At 42.8% G+C, this 19,266-nt stretch overlaps 1 protein-coding gene across 5 annotated transcripts in view; it reads left to right on the plus strand.

The window, feature by feature from the left end:
* ak9 (adenylate kinase 9) overlaps positions 1 to 19,266 on the plus strand; it is a 162,514-nt gene that overhangs the window by 23,384 nt on the left and 119,864 nt on the right. For all 5 annotated transcript variants that reach the window (XR_008723418.1, XM_055634956.1, XM_055634957.1 and 2 more), the window contains 5 exons: positions 936 to 1,058; positions 1,203 to 1,277; positions 1,764 to 1,865; positions 4,270 to 4,409; positions 15,088 to 15,268. Coding sequence is in view for 4 of the 5 variants with exons in the window: in XM_055634956.1 (XP_055490931.1) it covers positions 936 to 1,058; positions 1,203 to 1,277; positions 1,764 to 1,865; positions 4,270 to 4,409; positions 15,088 to 15,268 (621 nt within the window). In the remaining variant the exon portion in view is untranslated. The remainder of the gene's footprint in view (positions 1 to 935; positions 1,059 to 1,202; positions 1,278 to 1,763; positions 1,866 to 4,269; positions 4,410 to 15,087; positions 15,269 to 19,266) is intronic.

Raw genomic sequence — 19,266 nt, forward strand, 5'->3', positions numbered from 1 at the left:
AACTTGCCCACACCAGCCAACATGTCCCAGCCACATTAATCCCACCTGCCTGCATTTGGTCCACATCCCTCCAAACCTGTCCTATCCATGTAGCTGTCTAACTGTTTCTTAAATGGGATAGTCCCAGCCTCAACTACCTCCTCTGGCAGCTTGTTCCTACATCCTACTATAGTCTGGAGTTTAGAAGGATGAGAGGAGATCTTATTGAAACATATAAGAGGGTTTGGACACGACAATTAAATTGACTCTCTTGACTCTTGATAAGAGGTTTTGGACAGGAAACATGTTCCTGATGTTGGGGGAGTCCAGAACCAGGGGCCGCAGTTTAAGAATAAGGGGTAAGCCATTTAGAACGGAGATGAGGAATTCTCTGTGGAATTCTCTACCTCAGATGGCGGTGGTGGCCGATTCTCTGGATACTTTCAAGAGAGAGCTAGATAGGGCTCTAAAAGATAGCGAAATCAAGGGATATGGGGAGAAGGCAGGAACGGGGTACTGATTGGGATGATCAGCCATGATCATATTGAATGGCAGTGCTGGCTCGAAGGGCTGAATGGCCTACTACTGCATCTATTGTTTATTGTCCACCATTCTTTGTGTGAAATTGTTGGAAGTAATGTAATTTGCCAGTGCTGTTACTAAAAGCTACACTGAACTCCAACAATTTGTTTTTTTGGTTCCAGATTATACTAGATGCTGCCTCTCATGGTCAAAAGAAGGGTTTCGGCCCGAAACGTCGCCTATTTCCTTCGCTCCATAGATGCTGCTGCACCTGCTGAGTTTCTCCAGCAATTTTGTGTACCGTCAAAATATTACTGTTTGAATTTACTTTGCTGCAGTTTTATCCAGGGTCTACCCATGCATCAAAGCTTGAGACATTTATAAAATTTATAAATATATTTTGTCAAAACAGTTTGTCAAAATGTCTCCCTTAGGAAGAGAAAGCAGCGATGACCCCACAGCTTATTGCACGTTTGGTGAAGAGACCTGAAGATCTTCCCAGAACTTTTGTAAAACGAGTGGCACTCTATAAAAGCAAAATGCTGAGGCCTTTAGAGGTATGGAATCATTTCATGCAAATCTCGCTGGTTTGCTTGTGCTGTGGAATCGCCATAGTAACAAATGAAATGTGGCAAATTTAAATTTTGTTGATAAAGCATTCATTAATATTTCCATTCTCCTGTATTTCTGAAAACTAAAAGGAATATATGGCTGATCATGACCCTCAATATCTGATAGAGCTGGATGGAAACAGGAAACCTAACGAACTCTTTATGGTAAGAAGTTGTGTTCAACCCTTTTTAGGATTCAATATTGCAGGTTTGTCACATATTTTCCACAATATATGATGTTTAAGGTTGAATATGAAAATGATAAAAATCATAGAGGTGACAGCAAATGTCCTGTTACACATTTTACTGTAAAAGTCGACTTTCTCTTAGCTTTTTCTAGTTAATCTGTGCTTTATACTTGAATCAATTTCTCCTATTTTAAACTCTTTCTCGTATAAATTATAAACATCTTTTATAGCAAGTTTACATATTTAAAGAGCAGCTTTCATAGTTTTTGGAAGTATTACTTTTAGTTCAAAGGAATGTCCAACTTTCCATTCATGCTTATTTAAAGCAGAATGCATTCAGTGAAACACGTCTCTGCAGCCAATTTTTGAATATTTGCAAGATGTTTTGTTGCAATTTTTATGTATTCAGAATGGTATTTTAAGTGTATCTTTTGTTTTGGCGCTCCTTTATTTTGCACTTTAGTCAATAATGTATAAATTGGAATTCATGGGTCTACAACCAACGGCAACAACACAATTTTTTCACGATGATGAGGAGGAAGAAATACCAGAAGAAAATGATGAAGTGAGTGAACTAGGCACACAAAAAATGCCCTTTTCTTGAAACCTGAATTGTTTTTTTAATGTATTTTTCACTTTCTTTTGAAATTCCTGATTCTTTTCACTGTTCATACAAAATGTTATTTGAATCAAAATACAAGTATTTTTTCAAGCAAGGAGTAGGTATTGCGAGGCTGTTGACGAGGAGTGTCAGCATGTGACTGAATGGCTAAAGTGTTTTCAAAATCTTCAGTCAAAAGGACATTGGATTGTAAGAGATATGAGCAGCATTTTACCATTCAAGCTTATTCCACCATCCAGATTGTGAATGATTTTCTCTCAATTTTCCTGCATTATTGAATGATTTTCTCTCAATTTTCCCGCATTATTCCCCTATCCAACGATTCCCTAAATATCCAGAAAATTATTGATAGCTAATTTGAATTATTTCAGTGACTGCGTCTCCACAGCCTCTGGAACTGCACAGCATCGCATGGGGTTGAGTTGCTGCCTCATAGTGCCAGAGGCCCGTGTTCGATCCTGACCTCTGTTGTTGCCTGTATGGAGTTTGTATGTTCACCCTGTGACCACTCCCTGGGTTTTCTCCAGGTGCTCCGTTTCCCCCCACATCCCAAAGACGTGTGGGTTTATAAGTTAATTGGTGTCTGTAAATTGCCCCTAGTGTGTAGGGAGTAGATGAGAAAGTGGAGTAACACAGATGGGTGATTGATGGTTGGCATTGACTAAATGGGCCAAACAGCCTGTATCTTTCAATTCAATTCAATTCAATTCAAAGAATCATCACTGAATTTTATGCTCACCCACCTCATTCCATCTGCCTATCACCCAGAAACTCAATCCAGTAGGTCCCTTATCCCTGTACAGATTATTCCCATCTGCCCTCCATCCTCCCCGTTTCTGTTTCCACTTATCACCTTCTTCTCAGATTCCATAATCAGCAGCACTTTGTTGCATTCACCTCTTACCCCATAGCGTCAGTCGCTATCCTCACACTTCCCTTCCTCACCTGGTTCCACTTTCCCATTACCCCTCCTCAGTTGAATCTATCACTTATCGCTCCTGCCAGCTCCTGCTTCACATCCACCCCGGCATGTCCCACTCCTCTTTGTACTCACTAGCTCCACTTTATGACACTGATGCAGGGTCTCATCCGGCAATCTTGACTATCGGTTTGCCCACTGAGTTCCTCCAGCAACCTGCGTTTTGCTCCAAATTCCAGCATCAGTGTCTGATGTTGACATTAGTTCTTTAGTTCCCCTGCCATTTACTTATATTCCATTATAAATTATCCCGTATATAAATTGTATATATTGGTGCCATTATCGAAGTCCCAACTGCAGCTGGTCGTAAACGCCTGTTGCAGCCGTCACCTTCATCCTCCATCCAGATTGCTAGTGATCCGTCCTCCCTCTCTCGACCGGCCTTCAGCCTTCAACCTTGGTTCCTTGAGGGCTCAAAAGGTACAACTCCCTCACCTCCTCTGGGTGTCCTTACCAGCCCTTTGACCAGTGTCTGTCGCCATAACTAATTCCTTCCACCTTCTGGTTCCCGGTCTTCCCTCTACTTCCTGAGAAGATTACGGAGAGTCGGTTTGTCAAGGAGGACTCTCTCTAACTTCTACAGGTGCACAGTAGAGAGCATGCTGACCGGTTGCATTGTAGCTTGGTTCGGCGACTTGAGCGCTCTGGAGAGGAAGAGACTACAAAAAGTAGTAAACACTGCCCAGACCATTATCGGCTCTGACCTTCCTTCCATCGAGGGGATTTATCGCAGTCGCTGCCTCAAAAAGGCTGGCAGTATCATCAAAGACCCACACCATCCTGGCCACACACTCATCTCCCTGCTACCTTCAGGTAGAAGGTACAGGAGCCTGAAGACTGCAACGACCAGGTTCAGGAATAGCTCCTTCCCCACAGCCATCAGGCTATTAAACCTGCTCGGACAAATCTCTGAACATTAATAACCCATTATCTGTTATTTGCACGTTATCAGTTTATTTATTCATGTGTTTTGTAGTCAATGCCTATTATGTTCTGTTGTGCTGAAGCAAAGCAAGAATGTCATTGTCCTATCAGGGACACATGACAATAAACTCTCTTGAACTCTTGAACTTGAATCTTGAGATGAATGTTGGACAAGGCTCCCATTCCAGGTGGGTTCCCCAGTTCTGCGCGGGCAAGCCAGTTTACGGCAGAGGCCCGTGTGGCCCATCAGGAGTTCTTCCAAGCACACCTTTTGAGGGGAGTAAAATAACTGTGTAATGCCTACATTTCAATAGGCTCTTTACAAATTCAAAACTGAGGTTATCTGAGGTTCCGAGTCACAGTTACAGTCAGAGTTAAATCTAATTTTCATTGAATTGAAAAATATTGCACCATTTAAAAAAATCTTCCTGTGTATCCAAACAGGATGAACTGTTCCGATCTGTTGCAGCTTTGAAACGTACTGCACCGGGATACCGCTGGCGTAGAAGCAAGTGGGGTCGAATTTGCCCCGTGTCCTTATATAAAGGGAAATTTGCTTTGGGCAAACCGCAGTTTGCTGTCAGGTATAGTTTTCGGGGGAACATTTTCATTTCTGCTGCTGAAATGATTGTTTCATAATTTAAAGCATAAAATGTCTTTTAAAATTGATTTTCTTGTCAGTTTCATAAATCATCCAACAAGTTATAGCTTTGCTATTAGACAGAGAAATTGTCAGGTTGGATATATGGAAAAGGTTCACCTGGCTGAGGTGAACAGAATTATGGATCAAAGGCTCAAAATGTATAAATTGTTTAGGAATAAAATCAAGAGAATTCACTCAGAGATTGATGAATCTTTGGAATCTCTAACTTGGAGTCAAAGAATATGGAGAAAGGGTAGGAATAAGGTGTTGAGTTGGAAGATCAGCCTTGAATCACATTTCAAGCTTTAGGGCTGAGTGGCTTACATAGAAACATAGAAATTAGGTGCAGGAGTAGGCCATTCGGCCCTTCGAGCCTGCACCGCCATTCAATATGATCATGGCTGATCATCCAACTCAGTATCCCATACCTGCCTTCTCTCCATACCCCCTGATCCCCTTAGCCACAAGGGCCACATCTAACTCCCTCTTAAATATAGCCAATGAACTGGCCTCAACTACCCTCTGTGGCAGAGAGTTCCAGAGATTCACTACTCTCTGTGTGAAAAAAGTTCTTCTCATCTCGGTTTTAAAGGATTTCCCCCTTATCCTTAAGCTGTGACCCCTTGTCCTGGACTTCCCCAACATCGGGAGCAAACTTCCTGCATCTAGCCTGTCCAACCCCTTAAGAATTTTGTAAGTTTCTATAAGATCCCCTCTCAATCTCCTAAATTTTCGAGAGAGTATAAACCAAGTCTATCCAGTCTTTCTTAAGGCAGTCCTGACATCCCAGGAATCAGTCTGGTGAACCGTCTCTGCACTCCCTCTATGGCAATAATGTCCTTCCTCAGATACCCCTGCTCCTAGAATCATAGGGGCATAGACGTATACAGTGCAGAAACATACTGTTTCACCCAATATATATCTCTATGTCAACCATCAAATGCCCATCTATCCCAATCCCATTTACCAGCACTTGGTCCATAACGTTCAACGACTTGGAAAGTCAAGTTTAGATCCCTCTTAAATCATTAAAATGATAAAAGAGCCTGAAAACTGTAACACCCAGGTTCAGTAACAGCTTCTTCCCAACAACCATAAGGCTATTGAACACCACAAGCTCTAATTAAACTCCAAACTATGAGCTGCCTTGATGGCACTAGGGACTTTGTGCACTAATGATCCCAGGAATGAGCAGGTTAACCTATGATGAGCGTTTGTCGGCACTGGACCTGTACTCACTGGAGTTTAGAAGGATGAGCGTGGACCTCATTGAAACATACAGAATAGTGAAAGGCTTGGATAGAGAGGATGTGGAGAGGATGCTAGCAGGAGAGTCTAGGACTAGAGGTCAGCCTCAGAATTAGTGGATGTTCTTTTAGGAAGGAGATGAGGAGAAATTTCTTTAGTCAGAGGGTGGTGAATCTGTGGAATTATTTGCCACAGAAGGATGTGGAGGCCAAGTCAGTGGATATTTTTAAGGCAGAGATACAGTGCCCTCCATAATGTTTGGAACAAAGTGCACACTGTCAGATTTAAATAAAGGCCATTTTTATACATTTTGGTTGCACCATGTAGAAATGACAGCAGTGTTTATACATAGTCCCCCCATTTCAGGGCACAGCAATGTTTGAGACACAGCAATGTCATGTAAATGAAAGTAGTCATGTTTAGTATTTTGTTGCATATCCTTTGCATGCAATGACTGCTTGAAGTCTGCGATTCATGGACACCACCAGTTGCTGATTGTCTTCTCTGGTGATGCTCTGCCAGGTCTGTATTGCAGCCACCTTTAGCTTATGCTTATTGGGGGCTAGTCCCCTTCAGTTTTCTCTTCAGCATATAAAAGGCATGCTCAATTAGGTTTAGATCAGGTGATTGACTCGGCCACTCAAGAATTGACCATTTTATAGCTTTGAAAAACTCCTTTGCTGCTTTAGCAGTATGTTTGGGATCATTGTCTTGCTGAAGAATGAACTGCCGGTCAATGAGTTTTGATGCATTTGTTTGTACTTCAGCAGATAGCATGTGTCTATACACTTCAGAATTCATTATGCTACTACCATCAGCAGTTGTATCATCAATGAAGATAAATGAGCCAGTACCTTCAGCAGCCATACATGCCCAGGCCATAACACCCCCACCACTGTGTTTCACAGATGAGGTGGTGTGCTTTGGATCTTGGGCAGTTCCTTCTCTCCTCTATACTTTACTCTTGCCATCAGTCTGATATAAGTTATTCTTCATCTCATCTGTCCACAAGACCTTTTTCCAGAATTGTGGTTGCTATTTTTGGCAAACTGTAACCTGGCCATCCTATTTTTGCGGCTAACAAGTTGTTTGCATCTTGCAATGGAGCCTTTGTATTTCTGTTCATGAAGTCTTCTGTGGACAGTGGTCATTGACAAAGCCACACCTGAAGAGTGTTTCTGATCTGTCAGACAGGTGTTTGGGGTTTTTTATTTATTACCAGACTAAGTGGGACCCGTTGGGTCCCATGTTCGCACGGGAGGGCTGGTCCCCCAACGCAATATTCCACCTCCACCAATTCTAATATTGGTGGCCAGTGTGAGGGGGGTAGGAGGGGGGCTTTCTGGAGCACTGGTATGGGTGTTGTGGGCTGAAGGGACTGGTCTCCAGAGGGCTAGTATGGACATTGTGGACCAAATGGATTCTTGGGGTGACTGTTCAGTCTCTCAAGCCTGATGTGCTGGCAGCTCACTCATGGCTATTCCTTGAAATTCCATTTCCAAGGCCACCAAATTCAAATCCATTTTCCTACCATTTCAAGCAGGGTGCAAGGCCACCAAATTCAAGTGCAGTTTCATATCACTTCAAGCAGGGTGCAAGGCCACCAAATTCAAGTGGAGTTACTACCCAAAACCCAAGCAAGGGTGCAAGGCAACCCAAACCCCCACCAGTGTAGTTTTTTACCATTTCACCCAAGGGTAAAACCACCATTTAACTTCACATAAAACCCCACACTCACAGTTCACTAGACCCATTCACCAATCATGTAGTTCAGTTGATTCACAAACCCACCACCAGAGTCGTGCTTTTACTTCAACCCAAAGCTCCACCAACATGCAGAGTGCTTTTACTTCAACCCAAACCCCCACCACCATTCCGGGTTACTTATAATCCCTCCCCCCCAACCATTTGCACCTTTTACTTCAACCCAAACCAACCATTTGTAGCCTTCAACCCAAAGATTGACAGGAGAGAGTTCTTTTTTTTTAATCACTACCAACCACTTTTATTTATTTTACTTCAATGGGAAGAACCCTCCATGTGTAGTGCTGATGAACCGGAGCTCCACCAACTGAGTAGTGATTTTACCAAAAAAGCTCCACCAACCATAAGTGTAGCGTTTGATCAACCCAAACCCCCCCAGTGCAAACGGTAGTTGCTCACTTTAGACTTCCAAACCATTTGCAGTGCTTTTACTTCAATCCAAACCTCCACCAACCATTTGCAGTGCTTTTACTTCAATCCAAACCCTCACCAACCATTTGCAGTGCTTTTACTTCAACCTAACCACATTTTCATTTTCAAACCACATTAACGGCACTCAAGGTCAGTAAAACCACACTCACAGTTTAGTAGACATTTCAGTGAATATTCACAGCTCAGACTGAGAGACGGGGCCCTCTCACTTCCCCCATCTTGCAGAGACTGAGGCACAACACTTCCGGGTTTTATAGTCCCTCCCCCCTCCCACCAGCAGGGGCAGCAGAGAGAATCTCAACATTTTTAAAACATTAATAACTCTTATTTTTTTATCAATGGGAAAAATCCTCTTGTCCTGCGCAGCGGAGGGGGACTCTGAGTAAGATGGCCCAAAATCACAGCCATAAGTGGCAGCGTTTTTTCTAAAATCATGAAACAGAAAAACAGGAAGTGGTCAAGATCAGACTTTTAATACTTCTGTCATCAGCTGTGGAGGTCTTCCTTGGTCTGCCAGCCCCTTTGTGATTAGTAAGCTCATCAATGCTCTCTTTCTTCTTAATGATGTTCCAAACAGTTGATTTTGGTAAGCCTAAGGTTTGGCTGATGTCTCTAACAGTTTTATTCTTGTTTCTCAGTCTCATAATGGCTTTTTTGACTTTCATTGGCACAACTTAGGTCCTCATATTGATAAACAGCAATAAAACTTTCCAAAAGTGATGGAAAGGCTAGGTGCTGAGAGCTCTCTTGTACTTGCATGAGGGAGGCATTTAAACACACCTGAGCAATTACAAACACCTGTGAAACCATGTGTCCCAAACAGTATGGTGCCCTCAAAAGGGGGACTGTGTATAAACACTGCTGTAATTTCTACATGGTGAAACCAAAATGTATAAAATGGCCTTTATTAAAATCTGTTTAAGAAGGAACTGGAGATGCTGGAAAATCGAAGGTAGACAAAAATGCTGGAGAAACTTAGCGGGTGCAGCAGCATCTATGGAGCGAAGGAAATAGGCAACGTTTCGGGTCTAAAGAAGGGTTTCAGCCCGAAACGTTGCCTATTTCCTTGTGCACTTTAACCACATGCAATTTGTTCTATTACATATCTCAAATTGTGGAGTACAGAGGCAAATAAAAAAATGATGGGTCTTTGCCCCAAACATTACGGAGGGCACTGTAGATAGATTCTTGATCAGTACGAGTGTCAGAGGTTATGGGGAGAAGGCAGGAGAATGGGATTAGGAGGGAGAGATAGATCAGCCATGATTGAATGGTGGAGTAGACTTGATGGGCCAAATGGTCTAATTCTACTCCTATTCCTTACCTTATGACCTTTGTTTTTGTTTTTGTATTATATTTTCTTTAATTTATTGCATTTCTTTTTGTTGTTTATCATGATATCTACTGAGTACTATGTTGTTGTTTATCATGATATCTACTGAGTATGGATAGGCATATGGATGAGAAGGGAATGGAGGGTTATGGTACGAGTGCAGGCAGGTGGGACTAAGGGGAAAAAAATTTGTTCGGCATGGACTTGTAGGGCCGAGATGGCCTGTTTCCGTGCTGTAATTGTTATATGGTTATATGGTTATATGGTTATATGGTTTACATAATAATAATAATAACTTTATTTATAAAGCACTTTAAACAACTGCAGTTGCCACAAAGTGCTGTACATGTGAACTCATGGACAAGAAGTTATTACAAACCATTAAAAACCATAAAACAAAGGACTATAAAACAGTAAAAATTAGAAGACATTAAAAGCACTAAAAACAGGAGCAATGTCTCAGCCAGTGTTGAAAGCCAGAGAATAAAAATGAGTTTTTAGGGTGGATTTGAAGATGGACAGTGAGGGGGCCTGTCTGATGTGCAACAGCAAGGTGTTCCGGAGTGCCGGAGCAACAACAGAAAAGGCTCTATCCCCTCTGAGCTTCCGCTTCGACCTTGGTACCTCAAGGAGCAGCTGATCAGCTGACCTGAGGCACCAGGCAGGAGCGTATGGGTGGAGCAGCTCAGAGAGGTAAGGCGGGGCGAGCCCATTCAACGATTTAAAAACAAATAAAAGAATACTGTATCTGTTGTGCTGCTGCAGATAAGAAATTCATTGTTCCATTTCGGGACATATGACATTAAAACACTCTTGACTTTTGATTCTTGACCAACTGTATCTGCCTCTACCACATACATTCAGGCAATGCATTCCATATTTCGAACATAATTCTTTAAAAAATGTCTTCCCCTGATTCCTTCTTGATTAGTGCGGGAGTCAGGGGTTATCGGACGAAGGCAGGAGAATGGGGTTGAGAGGGAAAGATAGATCCGCCTCTCAATGGCGTCATGGTGGGAATACTATCTAAATGGCGTCAAGTTGGGAAAAGGGGAAGTACAACGGGATCTGAGGGTGCTTGTACATTAGTCTATGAAAGTAAGCATGCAGGTACAGCAGGCAGTGAAGAAAGCGAATGGCATGTTGGCCTTTATAACAAGAGGAATTGAATATAGGAGCAAAGAGGTCCTTCTGCAGTTGTACATAGCCCTAGTGAGACCACACCTGGAGTATTGTGTGCAGATTTGGTCTCCTAATTTGAGGAAGGACATTCTTGCTGTTGAGGGAGTGCAGCGTAGGTTAACAAGGTTAATTCCTGGGATGGCGGGACTGTCATATGCTGAGAGAATGGAGCAGCTGGGCTTATACACTCTGGAGTTTAGAAGGATGAGCGGATATCAGGGGATCTCATTGAAACATATAAGATTGTTAAGGGTTTGGACACGCTAGAGGCAGGAAACATGTTCCCGATGTTGGGGGAGTCCAGAACCAGGGGCCACAGTTTAAGAATAAGGAGGAAGCCATTTAGAACGGAGACGAGGAAACACTTTTTCTCACAGAGAGTGGTGAGTCTGTGGAATTCTCTGCCTCAGAGGGCGGTGGAGGCAGGTTCTCTGGATGCTTTCAAGAGAGAGCTAGATAAGGCACTTAAAAATAGCATAGTCAGGGGATATGGGGAGAAGGCAGGAACAGGGTACTGATTGGGGATGATCAGCCATGATCACATTGAATGGCGGTGCTGGCTCGAAGGACCGAATGGCCTACTCCTGCACCTATTGTCTATTGTCAGTTCCCCTTCAGCTTTCTCCACTCCAATGAAAACAAACCCAGACCAGTCAGTCACGTCTCATAACCGAGGTGCTCCTCCCCAGGCAGTATTCTGGTGACTCTTTTCTGAACTATCTCCAGTGCAATAATGTCCTTCTGATAGTGTGGTTATTTTGAGGTCTTCCTTAATATTTTACATCGACGTTATTTCCAGATTCCTTTTTGACCTCTATATTCCTTCATAGTTCAATACCATTCTCACCTCTGCCTTTGATCTCCAACATACGAATGAAGCTCAGCAAACATTTAAGGAATCTCCCTTCCTCTTCAAAAGCACATACCAGACTTCTAGAATCAACATAAAGTTCAACATTGTAGAAACAATCAACTGCTGATGCTGGTTTATACCAAAGATAGATACAAAGTGCTGGAGTAACAGCGGATCAGACAGCATATCTCGAGAAAATGGATAGGTGATGTTTCAGGTCGGGACCTTTCTTTAGAATCACCATGAGGAGGCTTCTGTCATGATCCCCATTCTTCTTATTAAAAAGGTATCAGATGACTTATTTTGAAGGTTCTCTACCCGAAACCTTGCCTATTCAGTCTGAAAAAGGGTCTCGAAACGTCGCCTTTTCCTTCGCTCCAGAGATGCTGCTTCACCCGTTGAGTTTATCCAATTTTTTTTTGTCTACTTTTGATTTTTCCAGCATCTGCAGTTCTTTCTTAAATATTAGATGACGTAGTAGGCTTACAGGTGGATACATTCCCAAAGCTGGATTAGATGTATCAAGGCTAGTTTGGGAAACAAGGGAGGAGATTGCTGTCACCCCTAAAGAGATTTTTTAAATCTTCACTGGCTACAGGCGAGGTGCCAGATAACTAGAGGACAATAAGTGAGATACCTTTATTCAAGGGTAGCAGGGCTGAGCCAGTGAGTCTAATACGAGTTCCTGATGTAAATTCTAAGTATCAGGATGAATCCACACGTAGGGTAAATGTTGGGAGATTGGATTAGTATAGATGGGTAGTTAATTGGGGACATGGATATCTTGGGCCGAAGGGTCTGCGTCTGTGCTGTGTGACTTAACGAGAGATTGAGAAACAAGGAGAGAGGAATGGCGATTCTGCAGGAAACAGAATGGGAGAAAATGCAGTCACCTTTATAAAATCAGATCAGTAGACTTTTCAGATCGTGTTTAAGAGGGAACTGCAGATGCTGGAGAATCGAAGGTTACACAAAAAAGCTGGAGAAACTCAGCGGGTGCAGCAGCATCTATGGAGCGAAGGAAATAGGCAACGTTTCGGGCCGAAACCCTTCTTCAGACTGATCGGGGGCGGGGGTAGGTGGGGACAAGAAAGGGAAAAGGAGGAGGAGCCCGAAGGCTGTGGGATGGGAGGAGACAGCAGGGGGGCTGAGGAAGGGGAGGAGACAGCAAGGACTAACAAAATTGGGAGAATTCGATGTTCATGCCCCCGGGGTGCAGACTCCCCAAACGGAATATGAGGTGCTGTTCCTTCAATTTCCGGTGCTGCTCGCTGTGGCCATGGAGGAGACCCAGGACAGAGAGGTCGGAGACGGAGTGGGAGGGGGAGTTGAAGTGCTGAGCCACCGTGAGGCCGTTTAGGTCTGATCTTCTTAGCAAGTCATTCATTAATTAACAATGCATTGGCACATTTCACAAAGTTGTAACTGGTGCACCAGTACTCGTGTGCTACTTTTCACAGCTCACATTACTTTGATTTGCAACCGAGTCATTGAGTACTTGGAATACCTGAGGCCACGTGTTATTAGTCCAGAAGATTCATCATTAGTACCTTCGATTTTGCTCAAGAACTCTCACATATTTTAATAACGCATTGCCAATATTCATGACCTTAACAATATGGCTAGACAGTACATAATATTTAAAGAATCATCTTTAAACTCACTAGCATCCATCTAAATTTTATTTTCACATTTGCCGATACTTTACGGGAAAGCATGCTTTATTTTACTACCAGTATACCTGAAGTAACCTCATTGATGCACTGCTTTTGGAATATAAAGCATTTCCATCAAGCTAAAAACAAAGTGCTGAATCAACTCAGCAGGCCAGGCAGCATACATGAAGGAATGGCCAGGTGATGTTTTGGATCAGGACCCTTCTTCAGACTGAAGATAGGCACAAAAAGCTGAAGTAACCCAGCAGGCCAGGCAGCATTTCTGGACCTATTCTTTTCCTCCAGGGATGTTACCTGACCCGCTGAGTTACTCCAGCCTTTTGTGTTTATGTTTGGTTTAAACCAGCATCTGCAGTTCCTTCCTACCTTTCTTCAGACTGATGGAGTTGGGGAAAGAAAGCTGGAAAAGAAAGGTAGGGTGGCACAACGGCTGGCAAGTAATAGGTGGCTACAGGTGAAGGGAGGGGCAGGTGAGGGGAGGTGGCAGATTAGAAAATAAGAGGAGAAGAAAAGGTAGTGGGGTTATTACTTGAAATTGGAGAATTCAATATTCATACTGCTGGGTTGTAAGCTGCCCATACAAATTTAAGGTGCTGTTCTTCCACTTTGCATGTGGCTTCCCTCAGGCAATGGTTGAGACCTATGGCAGAAAGGTCAGTGTGGGAATGGGAGTTGAAATGGTTAACAACTGGGAACTCCAGCAGGCTTTGATGGACAGAGCACAAGTTTGGCAAAGCAGTCACCTAGTCTACATTTGGTCTTTCTGATGCAAACCTCCATTAAGCTCTTTGTCCAGCCATTATCATTTTAAAGTTCACCTTTTGTAAGTTCATAAATTATATGAGCAGAATTAGACCATTCGGCCCATTAAGTCTACTCCGCCATTCAAATATGGCTGATCTATCTTTCCCTTTCAACTTTATTTTCCTGCCGTCTCCTCATTTGCATATTCAACAACCTTTCTCTCCACGTCAGCAAGACAAAGGAGATAGTGATCAACTTCAGGAAGCAAAGTTTCCCCACATACCCCAGTTTGCATTGATGGTGCCGAAGTAGAGATGGTTGATGATATTGACTCCCAAGTTTCCCGGAGCTCAATATCATCAGACAACTTCTCCTGGACCACCTATATTGAAGCAATGACCAAGAAGGTACACCAACGCGTCTACTTCCTTAGAAGGTATAGGAAGTTTGATGTGTCTCCAACAATTCTCACCAACTTCTACAGATGCATCATAGAAAGCATTGTATCAGGACGCATCACAGCTTGGTTTGGGAACAGCTCTATGCAGGACCGTATAAAAATTGCAGCGAATTGTGGATGCAGCCCAGGCCATCACACAAACCAATCTCCTTTCTATTGACTCCATTTATACCTCACGCTGACTGCAAGACCAGCAGCATCATCAAGGACCAGTCGCACCCTGGCCCCTCCCTCTTCTCCCCTCTCCCATCAGGCAAAAGGTAGAGAAGTGCGAAAACGCACACCTCCAGATTCAGTTTCTTCCCAGCTGTTATCAGGCAACTGAATCATCCTACCACAACCAGAGAGCAGTGCTGAACTAATATCTACCTCCCTGATATCCCTCAGACTATCCTTGACCGGACTTTGCTGGCTTTACCTTGCACTAAACGTTATTCCCCTATCATGTATCTATACACTGTGTATTGTCTTTCTGCTGACGATGACACGCAAATTCGTGAAGCGTTAGCACACAACAAAACAGCTTTTCACTATACCCTGGTACAGGTGACAATAAAATGAACTGAAATACGGATAACAGATGATATTTTAATTCTATCTGTCTTGTGGAGGAAACTAAAGCTAAATCTCATTAACTGTATTTTATGTCTTCGAGTCTTAGAGTTATACAGCACAGAAATGGGTCCATTGGGATAACTCATCCATGCTAACCAATATGCCTACCTGAGCTTGTCTCATTTGTCTGTGTTTGCCCATATCCATCTCAAACCTTTGCAATCCATGTACAAGATAATCAATGTATTATAAATGTTAATTGCCCAGCGGTGTCAAGAAAAGCTTTTCATTGTACCTCGGTACACATGACAATAAACAAAACTTCATGTTAAAATACAAATTCAATATTTGCAACCTTTATCTATTTTGCAGCTTTCTGGACAAAATGTATTTTCTTTCATCTGAAGAAAATTTGGCAAAGTTTATGGCCAATCCTCGAACCTACCTTCTCCCTCCACAGCCTCACACAGCTTGTAAGATTGCAATATTGGGTCCAAAATCATCAGGAAAGACTACTCTCTGTGAATTGATTGCACAAAAATATGATGCAAAGGTAAGATAATTGCAGACCTTCATTCTACATCATCCATTTAAGTTACATTATCCATTTATACACTGATATATTTATAATTTTGTTTTTAACACTATAGGCACTCATCAACTTACATAAGAGCGACATGTAAACTCACACTTACGTTAGCAATTCATCAAACCCACTGATGCCCATCTGGTCCCCACATCGGAGCTCCCAACATGTTCCATGTTGGAGCTGCCCTGTGGTTCATAAGTTCTAGGAAGAGAATTAGGCCATTCACCCCCCTCTGACCAAAGAAATTCCTCCTCATCTCCTTTCAAAAGGTGTATGCCCTTTTATGGCCTTCAAAGCTATGGCCTCTGTCCAGATTCACTCTATCCAGGCCTTTCATAGAAACATAGAAACATAGAAATTAGGTGCAGGAGTAGGCCATTCGGCCCTTCGAGCCTGCACCGCCATTCAATATGATCATGGCTGATCATCCAACTCAGTATCCCATACCTGCCTTCTCTCCATACCCCCTGATCCCCTTAGCCACAAGGGCCACATCTAACTCCCTCTTAAATATAGCCAATGAACTGGCCTCAACTACCCTCTGTGGCAGAGAATTCCAGAGATTCACCACTCTCTGTGTGAGGTCTTCTCATCTCGGTTTTAAAGGATTTCCCCTTATCCTTAAGCTGTGACCCCTTGTCCTGGACTTCCCCAACATCGGGAACAATCTTCCTGCATCTAGCCTGTCCAACCCCTTAAGAATTTTGTAAGTTTCTATAAGATCCCCTCTCAATTTCCTAAATTCTAGAGAGTATAAACCAAGTCTATCCAGTCTGTATTTCACTGTTTGGTAAGTTTCAATGAGGTTCCCTCTCATCCTTCTAAACTCCAGTGAGTCATAGAGACCACAAGGTAGTGAAAAGGAGACAAAAAAGTGACAGACAAGGAAAGAAGATGAATGAAATGTAAAGCCAGGGAGGGAGGATATGGGAGGAAAAGGACAGGAGGGTGGGAAAGAGGAGGGATGTAAGGAAATGTTGGTATTGGGGATTGGACAATGAGTGTAAGACCAGGGAAATGCCATGGACTTATGTTGCAGTGGTAGGTGCATTGCTGTGGTCTGACTGTCTAAATAGCTGAGGATCATGTTCACATGATATTACAGGTAGTATCGAAACAAGGAGAGAGCACCAGATCACCAGCAAGAAGCAGCAAGTTGGGACAAGGGGACATTTTCACGAATGTGAAAAACATTACAGTGATGTGACATAGGAATGGGTGATGGGACCACTATTGTTTGCAGTATCGAATAATTTATAGTTAGAAAGCAAATGAAATGCAGACAAAATAGAAGGGAAGGCAAGCTGTGAGGCGGATACAAATATTTTACAGAGATAGATAACTAAATTAATGAGCAAAAAGATTGCAATAGAATTTAATGTAGGAACAGGTGAAGTTCACTTTGAAGGAAAGAATGGTGAAACATTTTAATGTAATTAGAGAAAGACTGTTGAAATCTGCAAAGCAGAGGAATTTGGGGATTGTCGGGCATGAGGTGCCGAAGGTTGGCATTCCAGTGTAGCAGCTAATTGAGAACACCAAGTGTATGGTGTATATCATTTGAAGAGTTTTATAATATAAGAACAACAAAGACTTTTTACAATGTACAAAGCAGTGGTAACAGTGCTTCTACACCTCAATTTTTTTTTTCCTGAAATAGAATCCCAAATTTCCTGGAATTTAATGGTATTTCCTGAAATTTTCAAAATGCTTCATGCGTGCTATTTGTTGTTGTTTTTTTTTCTCGGGCACACGTTAACAACACAAAGAGGAACAAGGCAAAACTGATCTATGTAACTACACCGTATCTGCCTGCTTCTGTTACTCACTTGTAGAGTGTTATGCAAGCCAGCTTTCGTTGCCTCCAACAGCTTTTGTTTTCATTGTTTTTTCAATCTGCTGTCATGTGTCTCAGTCTCTGCTCTCTCTCTCTCTCTCTCCCACTCTCCCTCCCTCCTCCTTTCCCCTCTCTCTATCTTCGTCTCTCCCTCCCTCGCTCCCTCACCGTCTCTCTCTCTCTCTCTCTCTCCCTTCCTCTCTCTCTCTCCCTCCCCTCTCTCTTATCTCTATCTCTCCCTCTCTCCCCCTCTCTCCTGTTTATCTCTCTCCTATCCTCCTCCCCTCTCCCTCTCCTATTCCTCCCCTCTCCCTCCTCTCTCTATCCCTCCCTCTATCCCTCCCTCTCTCCCTTTCAGGTCTTTGTTTAAATTCCTACACATTAAACTGACAGCGCTCTGTTTAAACCTTTGAGCACCAAACTGGCAGTGCTGTGTGTATTACCTTTACGCCCCTTCGCGGGCCAGATGCGGAAATTTCCCGAAATTATTTCATTTCCCTAAAATTACCCGAAGACAACCAGAATTTTCCGAATTTCGGGTAATTTCCTTCAACTGTATCATTCTATGACTGTATGATAGTAAAGTTGAGGAAACTAGGTTATGCCAACTTATTGAGGGACACAAAGGGCTAAATGAACTATTCTGCAACTAGTGTTGTACCATATTAAAGCTTCCCTGAGGGGCCTCTTCCAAGTCAGACAGAGGCATTGCAATTTAATTTGAATGGAAACTTCCAATTCCCTTTAAACCTTCAGCTAAACTAGAAAGGGTCATAAATAATAAAATAACATTGAATTTGTGGCTTATACTTTCTCAAGAATTATTAAATGTCTAAGTGATTTGTACTGTACCTGGATGTCCAGAAAGCATTTGAGAAGGAGTTGTATCAAAGGTTATTGCAGAAAATTAAGATTGTGATGTAGGAGGGAACATATTGGCATACGAGGAGGTTGGCCAGCAAACAAGGAACAGAGGGTAGGTGTAAATAGGATCTTAACAGTTTGGCAAATTGTGATAAGTGGTGCATTACAGGTATTAGAGCTAGTTTATGTAAATGACTTGGACGAAGGCTTTACAGGTGTCGTTGCCAACTTGCCTGATGATGATATGTAGGAAAGCTAGTTTAAGTTAGAAGGGAACATTAGAAGTAAATGGGATCGGGAAATGGTGAATAATGTAGAAAAATGTGAAATTGTCCATTTTGCAATTAAATAAGAAACATGCTTCCTAGATGGTGAGAGAATGCAGAACTCTGCGGTGCACAAAGCTGGGCCTTCATGCAGGGACATCGAGTAGTTAATAAAACAATAGAAATTTGCTGGTTATTGCATACAAAAGTAGATAGATTATGCTTCAGTTATACAGGGCAGTATTGAGAACCTTGTACTCAATACTGCTGCCGTACAGCAAATGCAGCGCCGGAGAACCGGGTTCGATCCCGACTAAATGTGGTGTCTGTACAGAGTTTTATACGTTCTCCCCGTGATCTGCGTGGGTTTTCTCTGGGATCTTCAGTTTCCTCCCACACTACGAGCAAAGCGATCCTTCTGCAGTTGTACAGGGCCCTAGTGAGACCACACCTGGAGTATTGTGTGCATTTTTGGTCCCCGAATTTGAGGAAGAACATTCTTCCTATTGAGTGAGTGCAGCGTAGGTTTACTAGGTTAATTCCCGGGATGGCGGTACTGTCATATGCTGAGAGAATGGAGCGGCTGAGCTTGTATACTCTGGAATTTAGAAGGATGAGAGGGGATCTTATTGATACATATAAGATTATTAAGGGTTTCGCCATGCCAGAGGCAGTAAACATGTTCCCGATGTTGGAGAAGTCCAGAACCAGGGGCCACAGTTTAAGAATTAGGGGTTAAGCCATTTAGAACGGAGATGAGGAAACACTTTTTCACACAGAGAGTTGTGAGTCTGTGGAATTCTCTGCCTCAGAGGGCAGTGGAGGCCGGTTCTCTGGATACTTTCAAGTGAGAGCTAGATAGGGCTCTGAAAGATAGCAGAGTCAGGCGATATGGAGAGAAGGCAGGAATTCTGATTGGGGATGATCAATCATGATCACATTGAATGGCGGTGCTGGCTCGAAGGGCCGAATGGCCTACTCCTGCACCTACTGTC

This window comes from Leucoraja erinacea, chromosome 5 (assembly GCF_028641065.1).
Source record: "Leucoraja erinacea ecotype New England chromosome 5, Leri_hhj_1, whole genome shotgun sequence".
Lineage (NCBI taxonomy): Eukaryota > Metazoa > Chordata > Chondrichthyes > Rajiformes > Rajidae > Leucoraja > Leucoraja erinaceus.